We start from the raw sequence: 26,566 nt of genomic DNA, 5'->3' as shown, positions 1-26,566 counted from the left end.
AAAAGAAACATCAAGTGATTAAACGACTTGGCTGATTTTCAAAAGAAAAAATTAGTCTTATGAAACCGTAACATCTGTTTGTGTCGTCATTCTTAATTAAAGACACCTTGATATGTTTATTCTTTAAATTCATGCATTTAAATATCACCCGACTGGGTCTTTGTGCCCCCACTCCACCATTTGCCCCGCCAGTTCAAGTTTCAAGATACATTTTTTCTTTAATTTTACTACAGACACGAATTAAGATAATGCCCGCTCCATTTATGCATACACACAATGACATAAACACTTAGATCTAGTGATTTCTTTCGTGCCCTTCTTTCCCTGCTGATCTAACCAAAAGTTGACTTGAGACAGTTTGGTTTGTCATGGTCGTTTAAAAATGTTTACGTATAGAAAACACACACACAAAGAAGTGCTTATTCTCAAGATGAAAAAAATCCTTTGACAAAGTCACATATTAAAATGTAGCACAGCTAAGAAATTGGAATTTAAAAAACCCTCTCAAAACGTAACCTCTCCCACCCCTACGGTGTTTATTTCAGACCTCTCCAGTGGTGGGGGGGGGGCTGTCTTCACTCAGAGCACGTCGACCGACATCCCCTCCCCCCCCCCCCCCTCACACCCCTCACCTCAGGACGATAAAGACAAGAATTGATCATATAGAAACTATTTACTCGAACCATTATGTCCGCCCCCACCCTGAAGTTTCAAGTCCCCCAACTCTCAGGTAAAAATGTCTGAAAGAAACCCTGACCACCAAGGTTACACAAAGTCAAGAAAATAAATTTAAGGAACAAAAATAAAATCGGCATAGTTAGACCCACTCCCAGCATTGAATGTTTATGTACGATGGCCTTGAAGTTTACTTTTTAAGTTTTTCCCCGCCAAATTTAAACGTAGTCGTCCTTCATCTCGCGAGACCATGACGTAAGCACACTTCCGTTTTAGCACAAAAACAACCATCCTTTTTCTTTTGGTTTAGTCGGAGTTAGGCTTTAGATGGTGTGGGTAGAGTCAAGAGTAGTCAAGACTGACGCAGCCATTCTGGGCTTCAAGTCACTAAACCACACAAATCTCTGCCGTCCCCGCGTTATATTTCAGAAAGGGATCCTTCAAGTATGTACATAGATCTACGCTGTTTGTAAACAATTTAAAAGTTTTAAAACTTTTTATCTTTGATTCTGTGATGGTCAGTTTTATTTAATGGAGCCAAACGAGAGTAACCTCTAAATTATTCGAAAGATCTATTCAATATTTTTATAATCATGTAGATCTACGATGTTATTTAAGTAAATATGGTCATAAAAATCCGACTTTTTTGTTTTTGTCGGACTTGATGCTTTTAGTATTTTCGGTAACTGGACAATGTGTTTGTTTACATTTAGTCACATAAAAAGTAAATTAATATGACTTAACTAGTGGTTTAAAAAGTAGGACTATAATTTATTAAAAAATTATCGACAAAGTTTTGTGAACAAAACCAAAAAGATTGGGTTTACATATTATCGATCACGCAGTTTGTGTACTAACATTAAAAGAGTCTACAAATTAGATACAATATTTGTTCGATCTTTTGTTTTTCAGACTGCATTGATGCACACAGACCCCCGTCATCAAGTCTAGTTCCTGGTAATCGAGTCTAGTTCCGGTAATTGGTTCTAGTTCCCGGACATCCAGTCTAGTTCCCGGACATCAAGTCTAGTTCCCGGTCATCGAGTCTAGTTCCCGGACATAAAGTCTAGTTCACGGTCATTGAGTCTAGTTCCCGGTCATCAAGTCTAGTTCCCGGACATCAAGTCTAGTTCCCGGTCATCGACTCTAGTTCCCGGACATCAAGTCTAGTTCCTGGTCATCAAGTCTAGTTCCTCCTAGAAGTTTTCAACCATCGTCTAGTTCACGGTCATCAAGTCTAGTCCTCCTAGAAGTTTTCAACCATCGTCTAGTTCCCGACCATCAAGTCTAGTTCCCGACCATCAAGTCTAGTTCCCGGTCATCAAGTCTAGTTCCTGGGCATCAAGTCTAGTTCCTCCTAGAAGTTTTCGACCATCGTCTAGTTCCCGACCATCAAGTCTAGTTCCCGGACATCAAGTCTAGTTCCCGGCCATCAAGTCTAGTTCCCGGCCATCAAGTCTAGTTCCTGCTAGAAGTTTTCGACCATCGTCTAGTTCCCGACCATCAAGTCTAGTTCCCGGACATCAAGTCTAGTTCCCGGCCATCAAGTCTAGTTCCCGGCCATCAAGTCTAGTTCCTGCTAGAAGTTTTCGACCATCGTCTAGTTCCCGACCATCAAGTCTAGTTCCCGGACATCAAGTCTAGTTCCCGGCCATCAAGTCTAGTTCCCGGCCATCAAGTCTAGTTCCTGCTAGAAGTTTTCGACCATCGTCTAGTTCCCGACCATCAAGTCTAGTTCCCGGCCATCAAGTCTAGTTCCTGCTAGAAATTTTCGACCATCGTCTAGTTCCACGTCATCGAGTAGCCGTGAGTTCCAGCAAGCCGCCGCCATGTTTATAACGGTCGAGATGATCCCGGTCCTGCTGGGGATGGCCGTGGTCGTGCCCTTGACCTTTGACGTCATCCGGTCCATCCTGGAGGACAGGCTAGACTTTGACGTGATGATAAACTTGACCCTCCTCAGGTAGGTGCTGGTGGGGTCGAGGCTAGAGAGGTCAAAGGTCACGAGTTGACCTTATCAATCCAGGGTTGGTAAACAATCCAAGGATAACGTTCTTCTGTCCCTAATTAATATCTTTACTGAATCATTTCTTTGAACTGCCACACACTGTTTTAATTTTGGAATGATAGTAGGACTAACGATCGTTATTTTCTTCACATTGTTTGGTTGGTGGGAGTAGGTACGAATAATCACTGCTAATGTGTGATGCTACTTTAAAAGTCATGTAGGTCTGGGTGTTTCCCTATTGAACCCAAGACATCCCTATTCATTGGTGGGTGTGTCTGTGGCATCTATGTCAATGGGCGTGTATGGGCATGTATGTCAATGGGCGTGTCTGTGGCATGTATGTCAATGGTCGTGTCTGTGGTATGTAGGCCAATGGGCGTGTCTGGGCATGTATGTCAATGGGCGTGTCTGTGGCATGTATGTCAATGGGCGTGTCTGTAATCTGCAGTTCAATGGGTGTGTCAGAGGCATGTAGTTCAATGGCTGTCAAAACTGACGCCCCCCCCCCCCCCCCCCCCTCCCTTTAACTATTCCCAGAATCATTGAAGCTGTTATTGCAATCTGGCTCTTCCCGTCGGCTTTGATCTACACCATCACAGTCACCGCCTATGGATTATCGCTCGAGATCTTCTCGGCATCCAAGCGACTGGTGGATTATCTCAGGGCGCCGCGGATTATCGAGGCCCTGTATTACTACATCACGATCCTTGTAACCTTCCTGGGCATTCACATAGCGGTAATTAATTGCCTAAAGTTCATTTACAACTCGTTCTGAGATGAGGAATATTTGCTCTCTGTTAACATGTCATTCACTACACTGTATAGTAGGTTCTAACTAGGTTAAGGTATAAATCATTTAGAGCTATAAATTAGATAGAATTTTAATTTTCTAAATTTTAATGAGGAGTCTTGTGGAGTAGAGACTATTTTGTTACCTATAATGTATTTACTGGCAGTTTTGTTTTGAAATTATTTTTTCTATAGACATCATTTTAAAAATAACTATATAATGTATAATCCGAGCTAAATGTTTTAAAGGATATAATTATATATATATATATATATATATATATATATATATATATATATATATATATATATATATATATATATATATATATATATATATATATATATATAATAAATTCGGGGATATTCAGTTTTAAACATGGTGAAACATAAAGATATGGGATATACTATTGGCCTTTATATTGTGACGTTGAGAGTTTTGATACAACTGAGGGCACAATATGTCAGTAGCCTGATGTGCCAGTCAGGTGAACAAGCCCAGCTAGGTAACTGGTCATTTGGAAATTTGTTGTAAGTATTGCATATAGAACGGGCTGGTGGTGGTGGCTGTTAAGAGGGTTTAGTTTTTAATAACTCAGGCAAAAAAAATAATTAAAAAATAAACGAATAAGGAAAGATTATTTGTGTGTTAGTTCTCATTAAGGTGTTGGTATGATTTTGATGTCGTGTTGATGTGATGGTGAAGTTTAGTTGCTATACTGTTAATCTCGCTTTCAAGCGAAATGTTCATCCTCACATTACTACTCACACTGGCATTGAAGAGATGTTCATGCTCACATTACTACTCACACTGGCATTGAAGAGATGTTCATGCTCACATTACTACTCACACTGGCAATGAAGAGATGTTCATGCTCAAATTACTACTCACACTGGCAATGAAGCCAGATGTTCATGCTCACATTACTACTCACTCTGGCATTGAAGCGACATGTTCATGCTCACATTACTACTCACACTGGCATTGAAGAGATGTTCATGCTCACATTACTACTCACACTGACAATGAAGAGATGTTCATGCTCAAATTACTACTCACACTGGCAATGAAGCCAGATGTTCATGCTCACATTACTACTCACTCTGGCATTGAAGCGACATGTTCATCCTCACATTACTACTCACACTGGCATTGAAGAGATGTTCATGCTCACATTACTACTCACACTGGCATTTAAGCGAGATGTTCATGCTCACATTACTACTCACACTGGCATTGAAGCGAGATGTTCATGCTCACATTACTACTCACACTGGCATTGAAGAGATGTTCATGCTCACATTACTACTCACACTGGCATTGAAGCGAGATGTTCATGCTCACATTACTACTCACACTGGCATTGAAGAGATGTTCATGCTCACATTACTATTCACACTGGCTCACGCTAACTGTCGGCGTCTTGTCAAGCTGGGAGAGTAGGTCAACCACATCTCTGGTCCTCATGTGATACCAAATACAGCTTTATGCCACATCATGTACCTCACCACACCCACACAAATACAGCTGTATGCCACCTCATGTACCTCACCACACCCACACAAATACAGCTGTATGCCACAAATACCTCACCACACCCACACAAATACAGCTGTATGCCACAAATACCTCACCACACCCACACAAATACAGCTGTCTGCCACCTCATGTTCCTCACCACACCCACACAAATACAGCTGTCTGCCACCTCATGTTCCTCACCACACCCACACAAATACAGCTGTCTGCCACCTCATGTTCCTCACCACACCCACACAAATACAGCTGTCTGCCACCTCATGTTCCTCACCACACCCACACAAATACAGCTGTCTGCCACCTCATGTTCCTCACCACACCCACACAAATACAGCTGTCTGCCACCTCATGTTCCTCACCACACCCACACAAATACAGCTGTCTGCCACCTCATGTTCCTCACCACACCCACACAAATACAGCTGTATGCCACAAATACCTCACCACACCCACACAAATACAGCTTTATGTCACATGTACACACCACCTCCAAATATAGCTGTATGCAACAAATACCTCACCACACCCTAGCATAAGACTGATGTTTACACTCTAAAATTGACGTCAAATATTAATCACCTAATATAAGTAGGCCTATTTATTTTTTAGACGTGAACTAGAGATCATGAAATTATGTCATTGTTCTAAGAATGGACTGTGGTCACTGGTGGTGACGTGAACAAACTCGTGTCCTTCAGGACTGAACAGCGTCAGGACCATTCTCCTGAAATGTGGCTCCACTTGTGTGTTCTAGCACTGCACCACATAAAACTTGAACCACCCACACTCCACCACATAAAACTTGAACCACCCACACTCCACCACATAAAACTTGAACCACCCACACTCCACCACATAAAACTTCAACCACCCACACTCCACCACATAAAACTTCAACCACCCACACTCCACCACATAAAACTTCAACCACCCACACTCCACCACATAAAACTTCAACCACCCACACTCCACCACATAAAACTTCAACCACCCACACTCCACTACATAAAACTTGAACCACCCACACCCCACCATACAAAACTTGAATCCACCACACTGAGCTACATAAAATTTGAATCACAAATTTTGTAAATAAAATAAAACTTTACGTGTTAGACGACCGAAACAACAACGAAAACAAAGGAAAATCACAGATATTTTGTTTTTCAATCTTTAATAATTTATCATCAATTTTCAATACTATAACATAAAAACACAATATAAAAACAAAAGGGGAAAAATTATAAATTACAGTAGCCATTTAATTAGAGGCGATGTGTTAATTGCACTACACCGACATGTTGAGCGCTTTAAGATTTAATTAATTAAAAAAAAATCACACAGATGACTTCATCAATGTTGTGATGAGAGGCCCGCCGTATGTTGTAAACAAATGTGATATGTGTCACTTCTAATATGTGAGACTATGTTTTACAATCATACTACTTTAGATAAAGATGACTTAAGTTGAACTGACCACTGTGTACATGAGATTCGAATATCAAAAGTACCTGTGAGGTGAATCAATGGGGACCATTACATTTCAAATTTCAAAACACAAAGCATTTAACATGAAGTTTCTAACAACTATTTGATAAACAGATACACTGAGGTTGGTGGAGTCAGAGATTTCTTGAGTTCAGAAAATTAAAAATATAAGAAAAATCACGATTGATGTTAATAAATTAAAAAAAATGGTGTAACAATGTTCAAGGCGGATGAGAGAACTAGACAGTAACAAAACCTATCCACTAACATACGTCATCTTGACCGGAAGTCCCGCCTGGATACGTTAGCGAGCAGTATGGAGGTAAGAGGTATCACAAGAAAGACGAACCCTACCCGCATTCATCTCTAGCCCGTCTATTGAGATTAAGTTCCAAAAACTATAGTCAGCTTACTGATGAATTTTAAATATTTTATATATTTAAAAAAAAAAAGAAAAGTATGAAATTTTATTAATGTAAATAGAATTTTCTGTAATATGGTATAAATTCTCGAATTCCAAAATATTATGTGCAAGATGTTTTATAATTTTTTTCGATAACAATAAAAAATAACAAAAACGTAGTTTCTTGTAGGCCTATTTGTTTTAAATACAAAAAGGACTCCGACACGACGGCTGACTGTCCCCTACTGATATGTGTACATGTACAGTGTATACACAATATAACAACAGGAGTGTACAAATCGTTATTTTCCTTAATTCAGACAATATTTTGTTCCAAATTTTGAGAGAATATTTATGAATTTTGTCAATATGAAAAACAAAATCTAATTTTAGTGAAACAACAGCTGCTTTATCTCGAAATGAGTAAAATGTTGATAATGTAATTTTTGTTTAATTTACAGCTCCGTTTTTGGGAATCGCTAATTTCATGAGTGAATAAACGCTAAGGGGAGACAAGTGGGCGGAATAATTATTGCAACAAAGTCTCTCAGTTATCTTTCCTTCCAAACACATCCGACAAACATCTGTATCAAACCGTTCTCAAAATATTTTTGTCAACAAATCATGAGTTAAATGGCATAAAAACAAATAATTTAAATTAAAAAAAAAACAATAGACAAGCCAACAAAATTTAAAATGATTTCAAATGGACTTAAATAAAATAAAGCACTTGATGAACCAATTTATAACATGAGCATTTACATGAGATACATGTATGATCACATCTGACGTCATGTCTTACACTGACGTCATAGCGAGTGTTGCAGAAAGGTCATATTCTTTATCTCAATAACGTCACAAGTATGTAGTGACGTCACGAGATTGTATGTAATCATATCAAAGTTATATTTCCTTAGTCAAACATTGTAATTGAGGATAATAATACAGCTTATTTGAATTTTGTTTACATATTTATCGATTACTCTTCTCTTTTCAGAACCCATAACTATGGCGGAGAGAGATAATCGATAAAAACATGAATATCCCCCTAAGAAACATAACATTGAATTTTTAAAAATCATTTAGTTTGACTGTACTGTAGGTTTTTATGTACATATTTACAGGACATGTCACGGGAGAAAAAAAAGTGGATAGGGGGTGGGGTGGTTAGTCTTGTAAAAAATTATAAAATTATTTCTTGTATAAACATTCCACATGAACACTTTTTTGAATCCTCGGTTGTTTGTGTCGTGCCCGAACGTTTTCAGTGCAGGTCCATGTTTGTCCAATGATTGTAGGTCCAGACTTGTCCAAAGATTGTAGGTTCATGATTTCCCACTGTAGACTCATGCTTGTAGGCCCATCCTTGTAGGTCCAATGATTGTAAATATACGGCCATTCTTTCCATTGTAGACATTTGCTTGTCCCATGATTGTAGGCCCATCCAGGGTTATCCAGTGTAGGCCCAGTCCAATGATATTTTAGGTATCTGCTCTTCTAATCGCACCTGCCCAGCGAGATGTTTTTCAACAAGCCCACGCCCAGCTTGCTGTGTATAACATGGCCAACAGTTAATCCACTCCATCATCCGGGACATTTGGAATACACGCATGCGCAGACTTGAAACGAATCGGTACCACCAGTCATGACCTGTCCCTTCCCAAGAAATCATAAGGAAAGTGGACTCGAGTGTTAGTTAGCACTTCAGTTGACTAACTTCTTCCCTGCAGTATTGTCATCTTTGTATGTTGTTATTATTATTATGTCGTGTTGTGTCATCTCATGTCATCTATGCAAGCACCAGAGTAATTGTCCAGGGTAATGCCCAATGACACCCAGGTCATTGACCCATGCCCTCAAGTGATTTATTTCCAGCATATGTTTCCTTCTTTAAAAAAATCACATTAACAACATTTCGACACAAAAATTAAATAACAGATCAGTAACAATCTGAAGTTTTGAGGAATAAACTTAAACGAGTTGAGAGCGTTAGTATAATTTATAACATTCAATATAAGATTTTTATAACCAAATCACAAATTATGACTTTGCAAATACCCTTGTTACTAATTAAAATACTACACATTAAAATACTACACATTTCTTTTGTAAGATTCGTCCATTGGATTTCAAACAAATAAACAGAAAGTTGTTTATTTGCCAAAAAACAATAGACGGTTGACTAGACGAAAGGGAGATAATTGTGTAAAAATTATGCGTTCAGAATATTGATTTTTAAAAAAAAAACAACAGGTAAGTGAAGTCCTGTTTGTTAATATCCGCTGTACAACAAGATCAAGTTTATTAACCGGTTAACTGAAAACAGGCGCAGAGTACACATCCAAGGGAAGTAATTTACCGCCAGGGTACAGAAATTATTCATGAGTTGTATCCCTTACACCGTCACAAGAACGCTTGCTAGCAGTTCACATTGCAAAACCCCCATCTTGCAATGGTCACTACTAAGCATCCCAGCACACACGAATGGCAGCAAATTGTTCTAGGTGTGTCACCATTTTTTAGCGTGTCACCATTTGTTCTGGACGTGTCACCATTTGTTCTGGACGTGTCACCATTTGTTATGGACGTGTCACCATTTGTTATGGACGTGTCACCATTTGCTCTGGACGTGTCACCATTTGCTCTGGACGTGTCACCATTTGCTCTGGACGTGTCACCATTTGTTATGGACGTGTCACCATTTGTTCTGGACGTGTCACCATTTGTTCTGGACGTGTCACCATTTGTTCTGGACGTGTCACCATTTGTTCTGGACGTGGGACGTGTCACCATTTGCTCTGGACGTGTCACCATTTGTTCTGGACGTGTCACCATTTGTTCTGGACGTGTCACCATTTGTTCTGGACGTGTCACCATTTGTTCTGGACGTGTCACCATTTACTGTGGTCGTACAAGGCTTTCTTCTCGTCACGTTCTGCTGTGTCACGTATGGTGTGGCATGCTCCACATACGCTGTGGTTTGTTTACCAACATCCATTTAGCCTCCACTCCGACATAAGCGACAGGGTGTGATCCCCCACACAATCTGTCACCACACCGGTTGTGTATGAATGTGGCACCACGAACCACACAGTTCCAGAATTTGATTTCAGAAGAAGAGAGGCTTGCTGTGATACAGTTGACTTGTTGGTGAGTGAACGGTTTCAGTTGTTGATGAATGGGTATCCTTCCATAAAGGCTGGTCACAGTGACAAGAATGATAACAGAAAATACTGGTCACTTGCTGGATCTTACCGACGGTACTGCTAAAGCTGGACACAGTTGTTGAAACTGGGCACTCTTACACAAAAAAACAGACCTTTTTTTGTATAAACTTGACTTACTAAAACCTGTTTTTCGGAACCTAATATTACTAAAACAATATTTTGGTGCCAAAACTGGACTCTTTTGTCAAATCCTGACTCTATTGGTAGTTCTGATTGCCCCGAGACTAGTACACTTTGAGCGTCTCCTCCCTACTCGAGAAATGTGCCACATCTCGAAGACTCAGTTCACTAGGTATCACAAAATCGAAGACGGGAGAATCGTATATCGTTTGTTTTCTCTATTTGCAAGTAAAGTACGTGTTTATGTTCCCGCACTGACGTGTTTCTAGTGGACCCACCTGACCCCCCAGGAACGGCCAGAGCTGACCCCCAGGAGCGGCCAGAGTTGACCCCCCCTGGAGCTGACCGCAGATCAACACGAAGACGGACTGGAATCGCTCTCACTAGGACGGATCAAGCGGTCCGTGGACTTCTGGTGAATGCACACGTTGATGCGCATATTGTCTCTACGAGGCGACGCCTTCTTCATCAGCTTCACCGGGTGCGATGGGTTGGCGGCGGGGGGCGGCGAGTCGGGCGGGCTGAACCGGGGTCCGGCCGACGCCCCGTCTGTTATCACGGAGGAGAGATCGGTGTCGGAGCCGGGCGGGGGCGTGGGTGAGCTGCTGTTGTCGCTGTTGGTGAGGGGCACGTCGATGTCCTCCAGGACCAGGTAGTTCCGGTCCTCGGTCAGGAGCTCCTCCAGCATGAAGCGGAGCTGGGTGAAGTTGGGCCGCTCCAGGGGCTCGTCCTCCCAGCACGACCGCATGATGGCGTACCTGGGGAGTAGGCAGGGGGCCGGGGTCAAATGGTGGTATGTCAAGGTTAGGAGAAATTAAGGGGGCAGGGGTCAAATGATGGTATATCTTGAGCTTTAGCAAATTATAGAGTCAGTGGTTTAATGATGGTATGTCCAGCTTTGGCAAATTATAGGGTCACGGTTTTAATGATGGTATGTCAAGCTCAGGCCAATTATAGGGTCAGGGGTCTAATGATGGTATGTTTAACTAAAATACGGGGATGGGACGGAGTGGTCTAGCGGAGAGAGCTGGACTGCTAACCCCTAAGTCTCGAGTTCGAATCCTGGTTCAAGTCAGTAGACCGTCCTTGAGTCCACCCAACTCTGATGGGTAACTAACTCACGTTAGGGAAAGTAAAGGCGGCTGGGCATAGTGCTGACCACACTATCTCTTCATATGCCGAGGTCACAGAAACAAGTGAACTCTACTTCACTTGCCCCATAGACCGTCAGGTTTGAAAGGGAAACTTTACTTTACTAAAATACGGGGTCAGGGGTTACAATATGTCATATCTTAAGCTTAGGCAAATTATGGGGTCAGTGGTCACATGATGGCTAGTTTAAAGTTTAATCAAAATAAAAGGATAGGGGTTAAGGACTAGGCAAGTAAAGTATCAGATACTAAAGCCAGTCTAAGAATACAAAAGAAAATAATTATCAATGCTTTTATAATATTGAATCTGTTTTGTTGGCTTAATTTGTCGCAAAATATATGTATTATTGTACTGTATTTCAATCTATTTTGTAAATATTGATAGCCACCTGTTCTTTAAACTCAATTAACGTGTCGTTCATAAAGTCATTTTATACAAACAATATATAAAATTGTAGAAAAGCGTGTTTCTAAAATCTCCCATTACAGCCCCCACTCCGTTACACTTGCATACCAGGTCAGGCAAGGGCTAGCACGTGCCCTTTACCAACCAATCAAAGCGCTACTTACAGCTCATCCGAACAGTTGGAGGGCTTGTCCATTCTGTAGCCCGTGGAGAGGACGTAGTAAAGGTCAGCCAGTGCCACGTTAGGGTAGGGTGAGGCGCCTGTGGGGGGGGGGGGGGGGGGATAGAGCATTGGTTACATCAACACACTGTACCATCAACACACTGTACAATAGAACATTGGTTATATCAACACACTGTACCATCAACTGTACAATATAACCTCACACACACAAACAGACCAAACAGACGTACCCACAGTAACGACCCATAGTCACAGACACAGACACACACACAGACACACACACACACACAACGAACCCCCCCCCCCACCCACACACACAGCAGACTGCACCCACACGTACCCATGGTAACGACCCCCACACACACACACACACAATAGACTGCCCCCACACGTACTCATGGTAACGAACCCTCCCCCCACCCCCACACACACAACAGACTACACCCACACGTACCCATGGTAACGACACACACACACAACAGACTACACCCACACGTACCCATGGTAACGACACACACACACAACAGACTACACCCACACGTACCCATGGTAACGATCTCCCACAACAAGATCCCGAACGACCAGACATCCGATTGCGTGGTGAAGATTCGATCCCGCAGCGACTCAATGGCCATCCACTTGAGGGGCAGCTTGCCGTTGGTCAGCTTCTTGTAGTGGTTGTCGTTGAAGATGTCCCTGGACAGGCCGAAGTCGCAGACCTTGACCACCTTGTTGTAGTCCAGCAGCACATTTCTGGCCGCGAGGTCGCGGTGGACGTATTTCTTCTCGGTCAGGTACTCCTGGAAGAACAGAACGGGGAATCTCTGGTTCAAGTTTAATCAGTGGAGAGAAAATTAAACGGGTCAGGGTTGAAAGTAAGCGGACGTCTAGGGGGAGGCAGTTTTTAATGCATAGACATAGGGTCTGAGTGTGTGTGTGTGTGAGTGTGTGTGTGTGTGTATGTGTGTGTGTGTGTGTGTGTGTGGAGGGGGGTGGGTGGGGTTAGGACAACAATTCCGGTGGTATACTTCAAGACCGTAACTCCGCCATGTACACCATAGGGAAACTGGAATAAGATAAGAATCAGTAAGATCCAAAGCCTACAAAAAATATTACAAATCATGACGTTCCTTTTATTTCAAAGCAAGCGTTTATTAAAAAGAACACCAAAGTAAATGTTTCTGTCAACCCAATTATTGCCAACCACCCACAACAATCCGTCACAGCTGTTTTTCTATTAAGGTTTCCATTCATAATGCGGTTAAAAAAAAAAAAAAACAACAACAGAAAACTCGACACACAAAAATTAGAAGAAAAAAAACAGATAAAAAAAGAAATTTAATCTTTCGGTCTATGCACCCGCCGTTTTTGCGTCATTTCCTGAGCCAACAGTGCTAGGGATAAAATGCGATTTGTGTATCACACAAACCGCAGGGCTATCCCGCCAGCATCCCGCCAGTCTCCCGCCAGCATCCTGGTGGTTATCGCGTCCGAACCATCTTCACACCTGGGTATCTGGGGACGATCCGAAAACAGCCCTCGGAGGGGGAGCTGTCATTGCATGCAAAACAACCCCAGCGGATGTGACGTATTTTAAAATCCTCGTTTTATCTCAGTGGACTACAGAGCTTCTAAAATTAGCCGGCACTAAAAAAAATGTCTTTGTTTTTTTTTATGTAAAAGGTTTACCACCCCGCCCCCAACCCACTTCGCTAAGTCACGTGACAGAGATGTTACTGTAAACATTCTTAAACGTGGATATAAACACGTTATTTTTTTTTCAGTTTTTTTTTACACCTTACGTGAAATTGAAGCCGCTCCTCGTGTTCTAATTATCAAATCTTTTTGTTCTAAAAATAAAAAAAAAACCTCATCAATTTGGGAACAGATAAGATAAATTAATTGATTTGCTTTTTCGTAGCTTTTTAAAAAAAAAAAGAAAAAGAAAATTGACTACTTTTATTCGGTCTTTAAAAATATACTTTTAAAATAAATACATATTGATGTAGATGAATGCTTTGTGTTTCTAATAGTTCTCTGTGAAAACACTTGAATTTTGTAGCTCTCTAAAGATTTATTCAAATACTCACACAAACAGAAAGACTACTATTTTTGTTTGAAGTCACCGTCTACAATTGTATCAAACTTTCCACATGGTCTATGACTATCTTATTATAAACTGGCTTTTTCATCATTATTTGAATTCAGTTATATTTTCCACAATTTTTCTCATAGCAAATTTGAAGACCTTAAAAACTTTTCAGGAGCTTAATTTTTTATGCCACTGATACAAGATGTATTCGTTTGGTTCGTTATCAACTAGCATACTTTAGGCATGAAACATTTTTTATTTGACGTCACCTTTATAAAACGTATGAAATGAGATATTTTAACCTGTATACATCGGTACGTCATATGTGGCCAGATATAGATTTAATTGCCCAACTACAACTTCCGGTTGAAATGTTTACCGAAAAATGTATGAAAATAATCGCTTTGGCAGCTAACACGCCTTAGACGTGTACAGGGCACCAAAGTGCACGGATCAGGTGCACCTTGGTGCAGACGGCGTGTTGGAAGGTAGTTGTGTTACGTCAGTGTAAGGTCTGGGACCGCTGCCCGTGGGGTGGGGGTGATGAGCAGGTTCGCTACCTGTGCCAGGATGTCGAATAATATAGGTGAGAAATGACGTTAAGAGCCAGCTAATGAGATAAAAATATCGAGCTGCGTCACACTGATTCGATTAACCACAAATTTTTTTTTAAACACACAAATGTATATCAATGTATATAACCATTTATTAAATAGAATATTAAAGAATATATAGCAAGTGATTACACATCATCAACATCAAGGTAATTATTTCTGCAAGTAGCGCTACAGAACCACCACCTCTAACCTTAGCACTACTGGTAACTCTAACTTCTAATCCTAACTTGGTTCTCACGGGGGTGAGAAAAAACAAGTATTACTAAATTTAGTTGAGGGTAAAGCACTATCATTTCATGTTCATAAAATCTAATGTTACAAGTCAAGCTATTCGGCCTCTGATTCTGACCCCCCCCCCCCCACCCACACACACCCGTCTTTCTTTTTGCCCGACCCCAAGACAAATACAGATTTCATGCTACATTAAAGTTCGACATGCACCCCCACCCCCCCACCCACCCTCCAGACACCCATCACGTGACACCCGACCCGGCGCGTGAGAAACAATAAGCCCGTGTTGTTGTAGATGGGTCAGTGTGTTGACAGGCGGGGGCCAGGGTACCAGCCAACAGATGGGAGTTCCAGACCTACCTGCACCGGCTCCACGCAACCTTTCACCGGGCCGCGGGTGGCACCCGGAACTTTTATACTTCATTAGGCCGACTCTGGTTACACACAAACACACACACACACACACCCTTCCCCCACCACACACACACACACACCCTTCCCCCACCACACACACAACCACACACACACACACCCTTCCCACACACACACACACACACAAACCCTTCCCCCACCACACACACACTCAGTTACACTAAGCTCCAATACGTTTTTACAATTTCTATTTCTTGTACAAATATTTTTTAAACATATTTTGTGTTTCGCTGATTTTTTAAATCAATTCTTGAACGACCTTTACATTGTAGACTTTTATAAGTTTTCAATAGAAAACTTCGAATCCGTTAACTTTCACTAAAAACCTTAGCTGACGTTTAAAATGGTAACTTTTACTAAAATACACGAGTTTAATTCGACTGACGCTAAATTTAGTTAAAAACAAAAACAAAAAACTACAAAGGGGTAAAAATGACATTGATATATTTTTTTTCTAATGTATGGCGGAAATGTATGCCTAATTAGTTAGGATACATACATTTAAACAACCATGGTTAGCTACTGGGACATTTTATTTTGAAACTATATTTATTTTTCTTGAAGTTAAGAAAATCAATTTTTTGGAAAACGTATCAAATCATTGTTTCCTGATAAACCACATGTAACGACCTTTGAATAACATGTGAACCTCGTTTTGGTTAAGATTAAGTTTAACTTTTAAAACAAAATAATAAAAACTTAGAAAATTTTTCATAAATTCATTCAACCCACATGCATATATGAAGACATGTTTAGGCTTTATATAACACAATTCCCTAGTCTAAAATCATTCTAATATCGGTAGATTCGCATGTATGTATAGGTATACATATGAATCAGACATTTCGTAATAAAAACAATGACGCAAATAAATAGCGTCGGTGATTGTATGCTTCGAATTTTCGCGATTTAAATTTTTTTTAAAGTCTTTGACAAAGAGACATGGCGGCCATTTTTTTAGCGTGTCACCAATGTAAACAAAGAAACTAAATCTGCTTCCGGTTGCCTCATCGCATCTTTGATTAAGGACACATCAGCGTGGTCTATCAAATCTTATCAAAGTTTAATTAGCTGAAAACATTTGATGTTCGTTCTTTCAAAAGATTCTTTAACGTATTATTTGGAATGTTCATCTTTTTAGAAAATATTTTAGCTTACATTTTACTTTATGGCTTAATATAAAGCAGTTTTTTTTTCCATGCTTATAAAGTATGATTAATGATTTTGAAATGTTGGAGTTACGTAGCAGAGGAAAGTAATATAAGTTTAGAAAAATATTAAAACATTAAAAATATTTGAAAAGAAAATTCCAAATGCTGCTGAACTGAATACTGGGTTGATTTCGCACAAACATAAGCTGGATAGCATTTGATTTCAGGATAGCATTTAGCTTTATCCAGAGCAAACCCCACAGTCTCCTCCTCCCCCCCCCACCAGCGTGTAACAGAAATTTTTTTATATGGAAAATATAAACTACTTTGGTCGAGACTCCAGGATCTGTAGCCAGCCATCCCGCTATAATAGTTTCAGCTAATGTACCACGTGACCCGTGACTTGCCTGTTGTACACGGCGGCAATCAGCTGATAATCTCGTCATCTCAACGTCCTGACGTATGCGTTAATAGATTCTTCCAATGGATGTACAGTCTGTCTCCCCTGACCCGCCAATAGATTCTTCCAATGTATGTACAGACTGTCTTCCTCTGACGTATGCGCTAATAGATTCTTCCAATAGATGTTAGCCCGACGCCCCATGTATCGTGTTAACCCAACGCCCCGTGTATCGTGTTAGCCCAACACCCCATGTATCGTGTTAGTCCGACGCCCCATGTATCGTGTTAGCCCAAAGCCCCATGTATCGTGTTAGCCCGACGCCCCATGTATCGTGTTAGCCCGACGCCCCATGTATCGTGTTAGCCCGACGCCCCATGTATCGTGTTAGCCCGACGCCCCATGTATCGTGTTAGCCCGACACCCCATGTATCGTGTTAGCCCGACGCCCCATGTATCGTGTTAGCCCAACGCCCCATGTATCGTGTTAGCCCGACGCCCCATGTATCGTGTTAACCAAACGCCCCTTGTATCGTGTTAGCCCGACGCCCCATGTATTGTGTTAGCCCAACGCCCCATGTATCGTGTTAGCCCGACGCCCCATGTATCGTGTTAGCCCAACGCCCCATGTATCGTGTTAGTCCGACGCCCCATGTATCGTGTTGGCCCGACGCCCCATGTATCGTGTTGGCCCGACGCCCGATGTATCGTGTTAGCCCAACGCCCCATGTATCGTGTTAACCCTGCCTCCCATATAAAGTGTTAGCCCGAAGCCTTATACACCGCTTTAACTACATACAAGTATATCTTTTCCCACCCAACTTGCCCCCCCCCCCATACAACAAGTAGTCCTACATACCCACTAAATATTTGCGGTATAAAAATGGTGAGTAATAAAACGGCTTTCTCGCTTCACTTGACTCACAAAATCGCAACGCTTCAGTGGCCAAAAATATAACAAAAAAAAAAACAATAGTTTTTTTCAGCAGGCGTTTTAGAGATTCTACCCAGAAGGTCACAACGTCTCGTAACTCTGATAGAATCAGCGGGTGCGGATTTTCGCGGGAAAAATAAAGATGACACACCGATTGCAAGCTCACCAAATCACAAAAATTCCCCCCCCCCGCCCCCAAACCACTTCGAGCCCGTCCTCTACCCCTCCCCTCCCACCACCACTTGACCTCTGACACCACCACATACACAATGCCAGTGTCAGCAGCACGAGACGACCACGTGAGCACACAAACAACGACGCCTCGAGCACGTGCCGGTTTTATACTCCCCCCCGCCGCAAACACATGTCCGAGCTGTATGACCAAAGAAAAGAATGCGACTCACGCTTGACCCCTGACCCCCAGGCGACCAGCGCGAGGAAGACCCCTGACCCCCAGGCGACCAGCGCGAGGAAGACCCCTGACCCCCAGGCGACCAGCGCGAGGAAGACCCCTGACCCCCAGGCGACCAGCGCGAGGAAGACCCCTGACCCCCGGCGCGAGGAAGACCCCTCGACCACCCCGGCGACCAGTAGAACGCAGAACAACATGCTCTTGAGATATTACTCCTATGTAAAGCTAACACAGTCTTCATGTAAAGCTAACTTAGTATTCGTGTAAAGCTACCCCCCCCCACCCCCCGGGTAAAGATACGTAATATCCTAGCAAACCCTCTTCCCCACTGAGCACGATTTTTGTAAAGCCATTTAAATATTTTTTTTTAGTTTTCCTGTCGAGTAAGCCCACCTTAGATTTAAAACAAAATTTGTAGTAAACGATCTTAAGCTGGTAATATGTTTGTAAAGAAAACTTTGTAATTAGCATGTTTCGCTTTAGCAATCAACGTTTTAAAACAAGGTTTAGATGTAAGAATTTAAAAAAAAATAACGAGTTTTTTTTTTAAATATTTAAAAAAAATGACATCCTAAATTTGTTAGCTTTTGTTGTGAAGAAATTTTTTTGCGAGTAAATTGAAACAATAGACGAAAAAGAAAGTTTTTGCAACGTAATAACTACTAGAACAGTGCTGCAGTTTGAAAACTACATTTCACGGTTGAATTACCTCTATTCTTGAACATAAATTCAACCATAACCCCGTGGCCTTAAGCTGTTACCGGGCGACAAGACACAAACCTGCATCAGACGGCCAAACGTTTGACTCCAGATTTTTTTTTAACGCTTGGCCAAAATAATGTAAAAAAAAAATAATTTCGCAAACGCAAAAGTAAAGATTAAAAAGGAAAAAAAAAGAACTTGCGTCATTACATTCGATACAAGGAGGACGACTAACCGGTTTTCTGTAGACTCTAAAGATTGGGGAAATACTCGGGGGCGGAGTGAGGTGGTGGGGAAGAAACTAAGAAAAACGTCTGCAGAGTTTAAGTTGGAAAAAAAATTCGTTGAATAACAGGCGATTACTTCTTGATCTCCCCCCCCCCCCCCCCCACAATCCCTTAAACACACTTTAACTTAGGAAACTCTTCAGCCAATTTCTTTCCTTCACGCAAAAAGAAAAAAAATTGTTTAATAAGATGAGAGAGAGAGAAGAGAAAAAGTTTAGCTTTAGTTGAGGTGATCTAGCCAGGGAGGTTTTGTTAATGCGTTTGTCCAAAAAGTCGAACAAACAGTTCTTATACCTGGAGCAAAAGGTGCTATCTTGTTGTAAAAAGTTGGACTTTACAGTGAAAGGATCTACGTCGAAAAATCCAGCTAATATACTTGAATACTTAAGTTTCATTTTGAAATACAGCTAACATTTTAATACTGAAGTTTCATTTTGAAATACAGCTAATAAACTTGAATATTTCATTTTAAAATCCAGCTCATTTACTTGAATACTTTAGTTTCATTTTAAAATCCAGCTAATATACTTGTATACTTTAGTTTCATTTTAAAATCCAGCTAATATACTTGTATACTTTAGTTTTATTTTGAAATACAACTACAATAGCGCATCCCACACTTATTGGGCTGTACATCTTAGTGTCCGGGTATAAAACAGTCACAACCATCTATTGCTGGCAGTCAGCTATTGGGTTCTCTGGACATAACCAACACACCTTTCGAATGTTCTGGACACCAGAACCCCGGGCTTGCAGGTGTGATCTAGACCAGGAACATGGTTTGCATCAAGGTCATGATGACCTTGAATAAACATGCTCTTTTCGCAACGAATATTTTTTTTTTTTTAAAGTCAAAACTTATGTACATGCTGGAGAACATGGTTTTACAAAATGTTCTACACAGGTTTAGAGATTTTTAACAATGTTATACACAGGTTTAGAGAGTTTTTAAAATGTTCCACGCAGATCTAGCGATGTTTTTATCTACGTCTAGTCTATGTTTTCCCATATTAATTTTTTTTTAGATTAGTGTGGTGGCTTTTTTACTCGGTGAAAACATGTTTTATTCGCTTTTGGATTCTTTATAATATAGTACGATAGAACATACTACTAATACTAGATTTATACACACATATATATATATATATATATTGTATATGGATATATATATATATATATATATATATATATATATATATATATATATATATATATATATATATTGTATATGGATATATATATATATATATATATATATATATATATATATATATATATATATTGTATATGGTAGCAACATTCACTATTATTTTCTCCGCTACAGCCGTGGTGATGTTGTAACTGGTCACTTGGTCAACTCACAAGTGTCAAACAATATTTACATGGAAATCAAACTTCATCGTGTTATTGTTTCGGATTGTCGTTCCTGATTAAAGGGAGTTAAGAATTCTTTAGTTACCCGTAAAATATCTGATTCTTAAGGTTTAATTCAAAACAAGGAAATAAAACTTTTAAATACACTTTATTGTCTTGGCTAAAATATTTCCATTATAACAAAAGATGCTACTGATGTTGTTTTTTTGTCATTAATCCTGGCCCTGCCAGCAAATTGAGGGTTTGAATTTATTTCTTTTGGTTTAAAATCTCGGGGCGTTTGTCTAAACACGGCGGTAAGGGCGGTAAGCAAAATAAACAAGACAGCAGTAATTTGCCCCTTTCTCGCGGGGTTAGGTACAAACTAAATAATCGGATGGGGTGTTTTAAATTTACCGGTCGGATCCAGAGATAGCCTTGGCAATGTACAGAAATAAACGTAGACCTGTGAACTAATATATATATATATATATATATATATATATATATATATATATATATATATATATATATATATATATATATATATATATATATATATATATATATATACATATATATAAGCATATACATAAATATATTGTGTTTTAGATTTTATAGTTATGTTAGGTGCATATTTACACAATGCACATCAGAGGGGTCTAGATATATTTGAATATGTTCAATGTTTTAAACATTACTTTTTACAAAGTCATTCTCAAATATATTTTTTTTTCTTATCGTAAGCGAACAGCTCAGCAGATGACTTAAATGGCGCGAAGAGTGAGCTGCTCATGGCGAGGCGAAGGGACGAGCGCCAAGAACAATAACCGCGATTTTCAGCAGCAACTTTGAAGTTGGCTCCCTTTCGTGGTGTTAGAGACACGGAGAAGAAAGGGACACGACTCGATCAGATCCTCACCGCCTAAAGGCTAACTCAAGCGGGCATGGGCCCGGCCGGTGTTGGGGGAGGCTGCAGGCGAGGCGGTCGTCAGGTCGTTTGCAAGATGGAGCCCGGGAGTTTGGTAACCTCAGACGTGTTATTTTGACTTTTTACTATTTGATGAACGGAGATTTTTTTACTATTTGATGAACAGAGATTTTTTTACTATTTGATGAACGGAGTTTTTTTTTTACTATTTGATGAACAGAGATTTTTTTACTATTTGATGAACAGAGATTTTTTTACTATTTGATGAACGGAGATTTTTTTTACTATTTGATGAACGGAGATTTTTTTTTACTATTTGATGAACGGAGATTTTTACCAACAAAAATTATTGAAAGGATTGTTAGAAATGTTATAAATTGATTCTTAAGCCATGATCGGAAAAATTCCAGCGTTCGTATGTTTTTCAAAAACTGAGTGGTAGTCAGCAAAAATAAAAATAAAAAACAACAACAACGTTTTAAGCACAAAATCAATTTTAAAATTTCGTTTCAACTCATGAAATGCATAAACTTTATAAAATTTCTACCTTCGAAATTGCAATAAATACAAATAATTAAGAATATCTGAAATTGAGTTGCTAATCTCATTTAAAAAAAAAAAAATTCCAATTTTAAAAGAACAACCTTTTGTAGAATGAACCAGACATTAAACACCGCCCACTCCACCATTCTTTGCCTCGGGAGCTTCCAAAATAAGTAGCCAAAAACTGAATGTAGAACATAGAAACCCTCCTATTAATAGCACCATTTGCCGAGGGCCCCTCGTTAGCTGGGATGACGTCACATAATGGTGGGAGTGTAGCAGTCAGCGTATGTTTTTGTCTTAGTTTGACCTTTGGCCGGATGTGCTCAACAGTCCGTCTGTTTACATGTTCAACAATGGTGAGTACAATGTCGCCCCCGGGGGGTCAGGCGACGCTGCTAAGATGGTCAGTAGCACCAAGTTTTTGAAGGTTGTTCTGACAGTTGGTAACGACTTTTAGGTCACTGAAATACCACACTTTGGGTGAGCTATATAAATATTTCGAGTCAAAAATCTCAGAAGTTTTCATTTGCCAGTTTTAGACTTGCATTAAGATGGTACTTGCATGCTTGGAAACATTTGGTTGTAAGAATTTTGGGGTAATAGAATCAGAAAAAAATGATATCGTGTTATGAGGGCTAGGTCCTACTCAGAAATCATCCATTGATGTGATTATCACATGACCTTTAACCCGCTTCTCGCTGTATTAGTACATCGACTCAGAGAGCAACTTTTGAAACAGCTGGGAGAAAAAATAGTTCTGGTGAATCACTCCGCTAGACTCGTGCGGATGGGGAGCGGCCTTCACAAAATAAACTTGCGCAAGCCGCTCTTTCTGGGAATTGTTTTTATTCTTCTAGATCAGACTCTATATAAATGTTATAGATGATGCTTCTGACTCAATAAAGTTAACTCCTCTAGATCAGACTTTATGTAAATGCTGCTCTGCTTAGAGGCTTCGGACTCTCGATAAAGTATGATCTAGAAGATTGAAATTTATGTAAATGCTACTATACTAAGATGCTTCTGACTCGATAAAGTTAACTCCTCTAGATCAAACTGTATGCTAAGATGCTAACTTTATGAAACTATAAAAACATTTGGTATGGACGGTGGAGCGAACATCGTTGATGACGCATTAACACAATTCCCTACGTCACTGATATCACAGCAGTGATTGGTCAAACAAGAGAATCGGATTAAAAGATGTGGGCATCTTTTACTCGACCAAATAAAACAACAGTCGTAAATTTTTTTTAAATTGTGCGCGAAATAAGAAAACACACAGTGTAAAGATTTTTTTTTTACTGCTATCAGTATCAAGCATGGTAGTATTATAAGGCTGAAACGGAAACACAATATCATGTCAAAAATGTTTCTGGTGAAAGAGGTGGGTATCTTGCGAGACACGAGTGCTACCTGGCATTAGGCTGTAACATGAATATAGGGGAAAAATCTGGCAGGTTGCGCTGGGAAGAGGCTAAAAATACATTTTTTGATCGCGATTTTCGCGCGTGTCGTTGACTTGGCATTAGAACAGCGTGGGGTCGGAAAATAGAAAACTGCGAGAAAGACAAACAACATTTTCGGCGGGCGAGTTCACAGAAATCCTAAAAAACAACAACAAAAAATACTACGAATCGTGACTAATGCTTCGTTTAAAAAACAAAACAAAACGAAAACGCTTTAGAACGAAGATCTGCGCATGTATATAGACAAGGTTAAAAAATTCCTTAATAAAAAAAAATTACGACTTACAATGTGTGTTTGGTGCTAAGTTCCCGATTTCTTTAAAAACACAACAGTCGCCATTAAACACGTGTTTTGTACTTTATGGTTTTAAAATCTATTTTTAGTACGACAGTATGGAGGCTTTTTTCCCCCACTTTCTTTTATTTTTTTGCAGAGATGTTGTAGATATTGGGTGATGAATAGTTGGGCTCTGGTAGATGGTGCGGAAACCGCTTTCGTTACTCACGCATAGATACAATCAAACACTGGGGTATTGGGAGACAGTGTTTAGTTGGTGGAAGTTAATTAGCGGTAATTAATGATCAAGTTCTGCTTTAGTCAATGATGTTGGTAAGATATATTTTGTGAAGGTGGGGAGCGAGAGAGTGTTGAGGAGGATCTGTGTGTGGGGGGGGGGGGGGGGAAGGTGTGTAGAAGAAATTAAAGTGTGTGTGAAGGGGGGGGGGAGGTGTGGGGAAAGGAGAGAGGGTGTGTGCGGGAAGGAGAGAGGGTGTGTGGAAGAAGAAGAGAGGGTGTGTGGGGAGAAGAGAGAGTGCGGGCGGAGTATTGAGAGTTTGTGTGGAAGTGTGAAAATGTGTGGTCGAGTATCTGTAAAAAAAGTGAGTAGTTTGTATTGGATGATCTGTGAGTATTGATATTGTGTGGGAGAGTGAGTGTGGGGGAGTTATAGGTGTGTGGGGAAGTATAGCGAGTTTGTGGAGGAGTAACTTCGAAGAGTGAGGAGTTGGTGTGGGATGATCTGTGAGGAGTGAGTGGGGGGGGGGGGGGGAGAAGTCACGAGTGTGTGGGGACGGACTAGAAAAACAAAACAAGAAAAACCTTACCATTGCCATCGAGACTTGTCTAGCAAACGACAACATATCCGCTGGGGTGACGACGCCATTTTCTAGGTCGCCGCCATCTTGGATCATCGTGTACGTGATCTCGCAGGTTCCGTCAGTTCGTTTAATTAGGTCACCGTCCAACCGACATTTTCTGGAAAGTAATGGACGTCCATAAGTTATTTGAGATTGTTGAAGGTGAAATGGACATCCACATTGTCCCTTCTTCTTCCATCAAAGGCGGAGCTTAATGAGAATGTACAGTTGTTTTTTTTACAATTTATAAGCGGCGAATAGAACTATTATCCACCCCTAGATAAGTATACACGCACATGTAGGCTAGTTAGTCCCAGTTTTGTTTTGCTTTTATTATTAAAACACATTACATATTACAAATATTTAGAAAAAGAAATTACTATTCGATAAAAAAAAACGTTTACAAAGAAAAAGAAAGTTTTGGTTTCAAACGGTGTGGATTAAATTTTTAAACCGATAGTTTACAGACGGCGCGATGTTGAAAGATAAAGACAAACAGACGGCAGCCAAATGTATAAATAATTAAGTTCCAAATGCAAACGTTAACTTTGAAGTGGAGCTTGGTGGGGGAGGGGGAAGGCTCTCTTGTATTTGTGGTAGGGAGGCGTAGGGGTGGAGTTTAAAATAAGGAGTGGAGCTTTGGAATTAGAAAGAGCAATATATTGGACAAAACTTGAGGCATTAGGAGCAATACGTTCGGCATTACGGATAGGAATAGTGTTTGCTTTAATATTCTTATAGATGAAATGACCGTTAATGTTAGAGTGAGGGCCTGGGATGTTTAAATAGATTAAATAGACAAGATTAGGATTATTGATAAGATAGAAGAAGGGATATTTGTACCATAATAGTCAACCAACATTATCTGGTCGTCAGCTAGAGGAATCCAATATTGTGTCAACAAAGAAATTAGTTTAGAGAGTAGCAATCACTTTTACCGGGATATTTTTAAAAAAAAATATTACAAATCTAGCCCGTCATTTCGACAGTACAGAACTCAACAGCGCATGCGTGAACTCCACGAGTTAATGACATGACAAAAATTAACCGCCAACAGTTGTTCGTCGTTTGACATGGGCATTAAAACCAGCTGAGGCGTGACCGCTGATGACGTGTGTGGGGAGATGGGGCGGGAGGTGAGCAGATTTCAAAGCCTCGGCCCAGCACAGGGATGTCAGCGAGCCCGGGGAGCAACAATTAACGTAAGTGCCGATTTCAACCGGAATAATGTATACGTTCTAAACATTTTGGACAAAAAAAAAAAAAACAAGGCAATATCCCCCGCCCGCACATAACCACAAATGAATGTTTACACGGAATGTGTTTTTTTAACATAGCTAGGCAGGTAATTGAGAGCTCTGTCATGGCCGGCTATTCTTGTTGTATACAATTATCGAGATATTGTGCTTAACGGAAATTTATTTGGGACAATATTGAATGCTAAGATAACTCTTGATACGTTCCTATATCATTAGGGTTTTTAAATGTATATGAGAAAACTTTGGGTGTTACTAAAACGAAGGTAATTAGTTAATGATATTTTGTAACTTTCTGTATTCAACATGCAGATACTTACTTGAGAAAGTTTTGTAGATTCCCATACGGGACGTATTCCATCACCAAAGCGATCGGTTCCGACATGGTGCAGGCGCCTATGAGACAGACGATGTTGGGGTGGTTGCCGATCCTCTTCATCAGGTGAATCTCGGCGACCAGGTCCTCTTTGTAGGACATCGGGGCGCCCTCTGGTGAGGAAACAAAACATCAGATGGTTAAAATACGCGAGACTCGGGTCAGTTGGGACTAGAGTGTATTGTACATCTAGGTAATAGGAGGAGAATGTTAAATCACGGAGGGGTGAAAGTGGTGTTCAAACACACG

At 40.3% G+C, this 26,566-nt stretch overlaps 1 protein-coding gene and 1 long non-coding RNA gene across 3 annotated transcripts in view; one reads left to right on the top strand and one right to left on the bottom strand.

The window, feature by feature from the left end:
- Positions 1-957: 957 nt before the first annotated feature.
- On the top strand, positions 958-3,756 carry LOC131958298 (uncharacterized). Its single transcript, XR_009389218.1, has 3 exons — positions 958-1,119; positions 1,588-2,638; positions 3,221-3,756. It is a non-coding gene; the product is annotated as an uncharacterized LOC131958298 (long non-coding RNA).
- Positions 3,757-9,148: 5,392 nt separating this feature from the next.
- LOC131958500 (fibroblast growth factor receptor 4) overlaps positions 9,149-26,566 on the bottom strand; it is a 122,704-nt gene continuing 105,286 nt past the window's right edge. For both annotated transcript variants that reach the window (XM_059323586.1, XM_059323595.1), the window contains 5 exons: positions 26,262-26,430; positions 24,653-24,803; positions 12,536-12,791; positions 11,972-12,068; positions 9,149-11,008 (listed from right to left, as the gene is read on the bottom strand). In XM_059323586.1, coding sequence (XP_059179569.1) covers positions 10,603-11,008; positions 11,972-12,068; positions 12,536-12,791; positions 24,653-24,803; positions 26,262-26,430 — 1,079 coding nt within the window. In that variant the 3' untranslated portion in view covers positions 9,149-10,602. The remainder of the gene's footprint in view (positions 11,009-11,971; positions 12,069-12,535; positions 12,792-24,652; positions 24,804-26,261; positions 26,431-26,566) is intronic.

Source organism: Physella acuta, unplaced genomic scaffold, assembly GCF_028476545.2.
Source record: "Physella acuta isolate Inbredline_101_S28 unplaced genomic scaffold, ASM2847654v3 ptg000085l, whole genome shotgun sequence".
NCBI classification, from domain to species: Eukaryota; Metazoa; Mollusca; class Gastropoda; family Physidae; genus Physella; species Physella acuta.
Note: the sequence above shows the minus strand (reverse complement) of the source record. Positions and strands in the feature narration are given on the sequence as shown.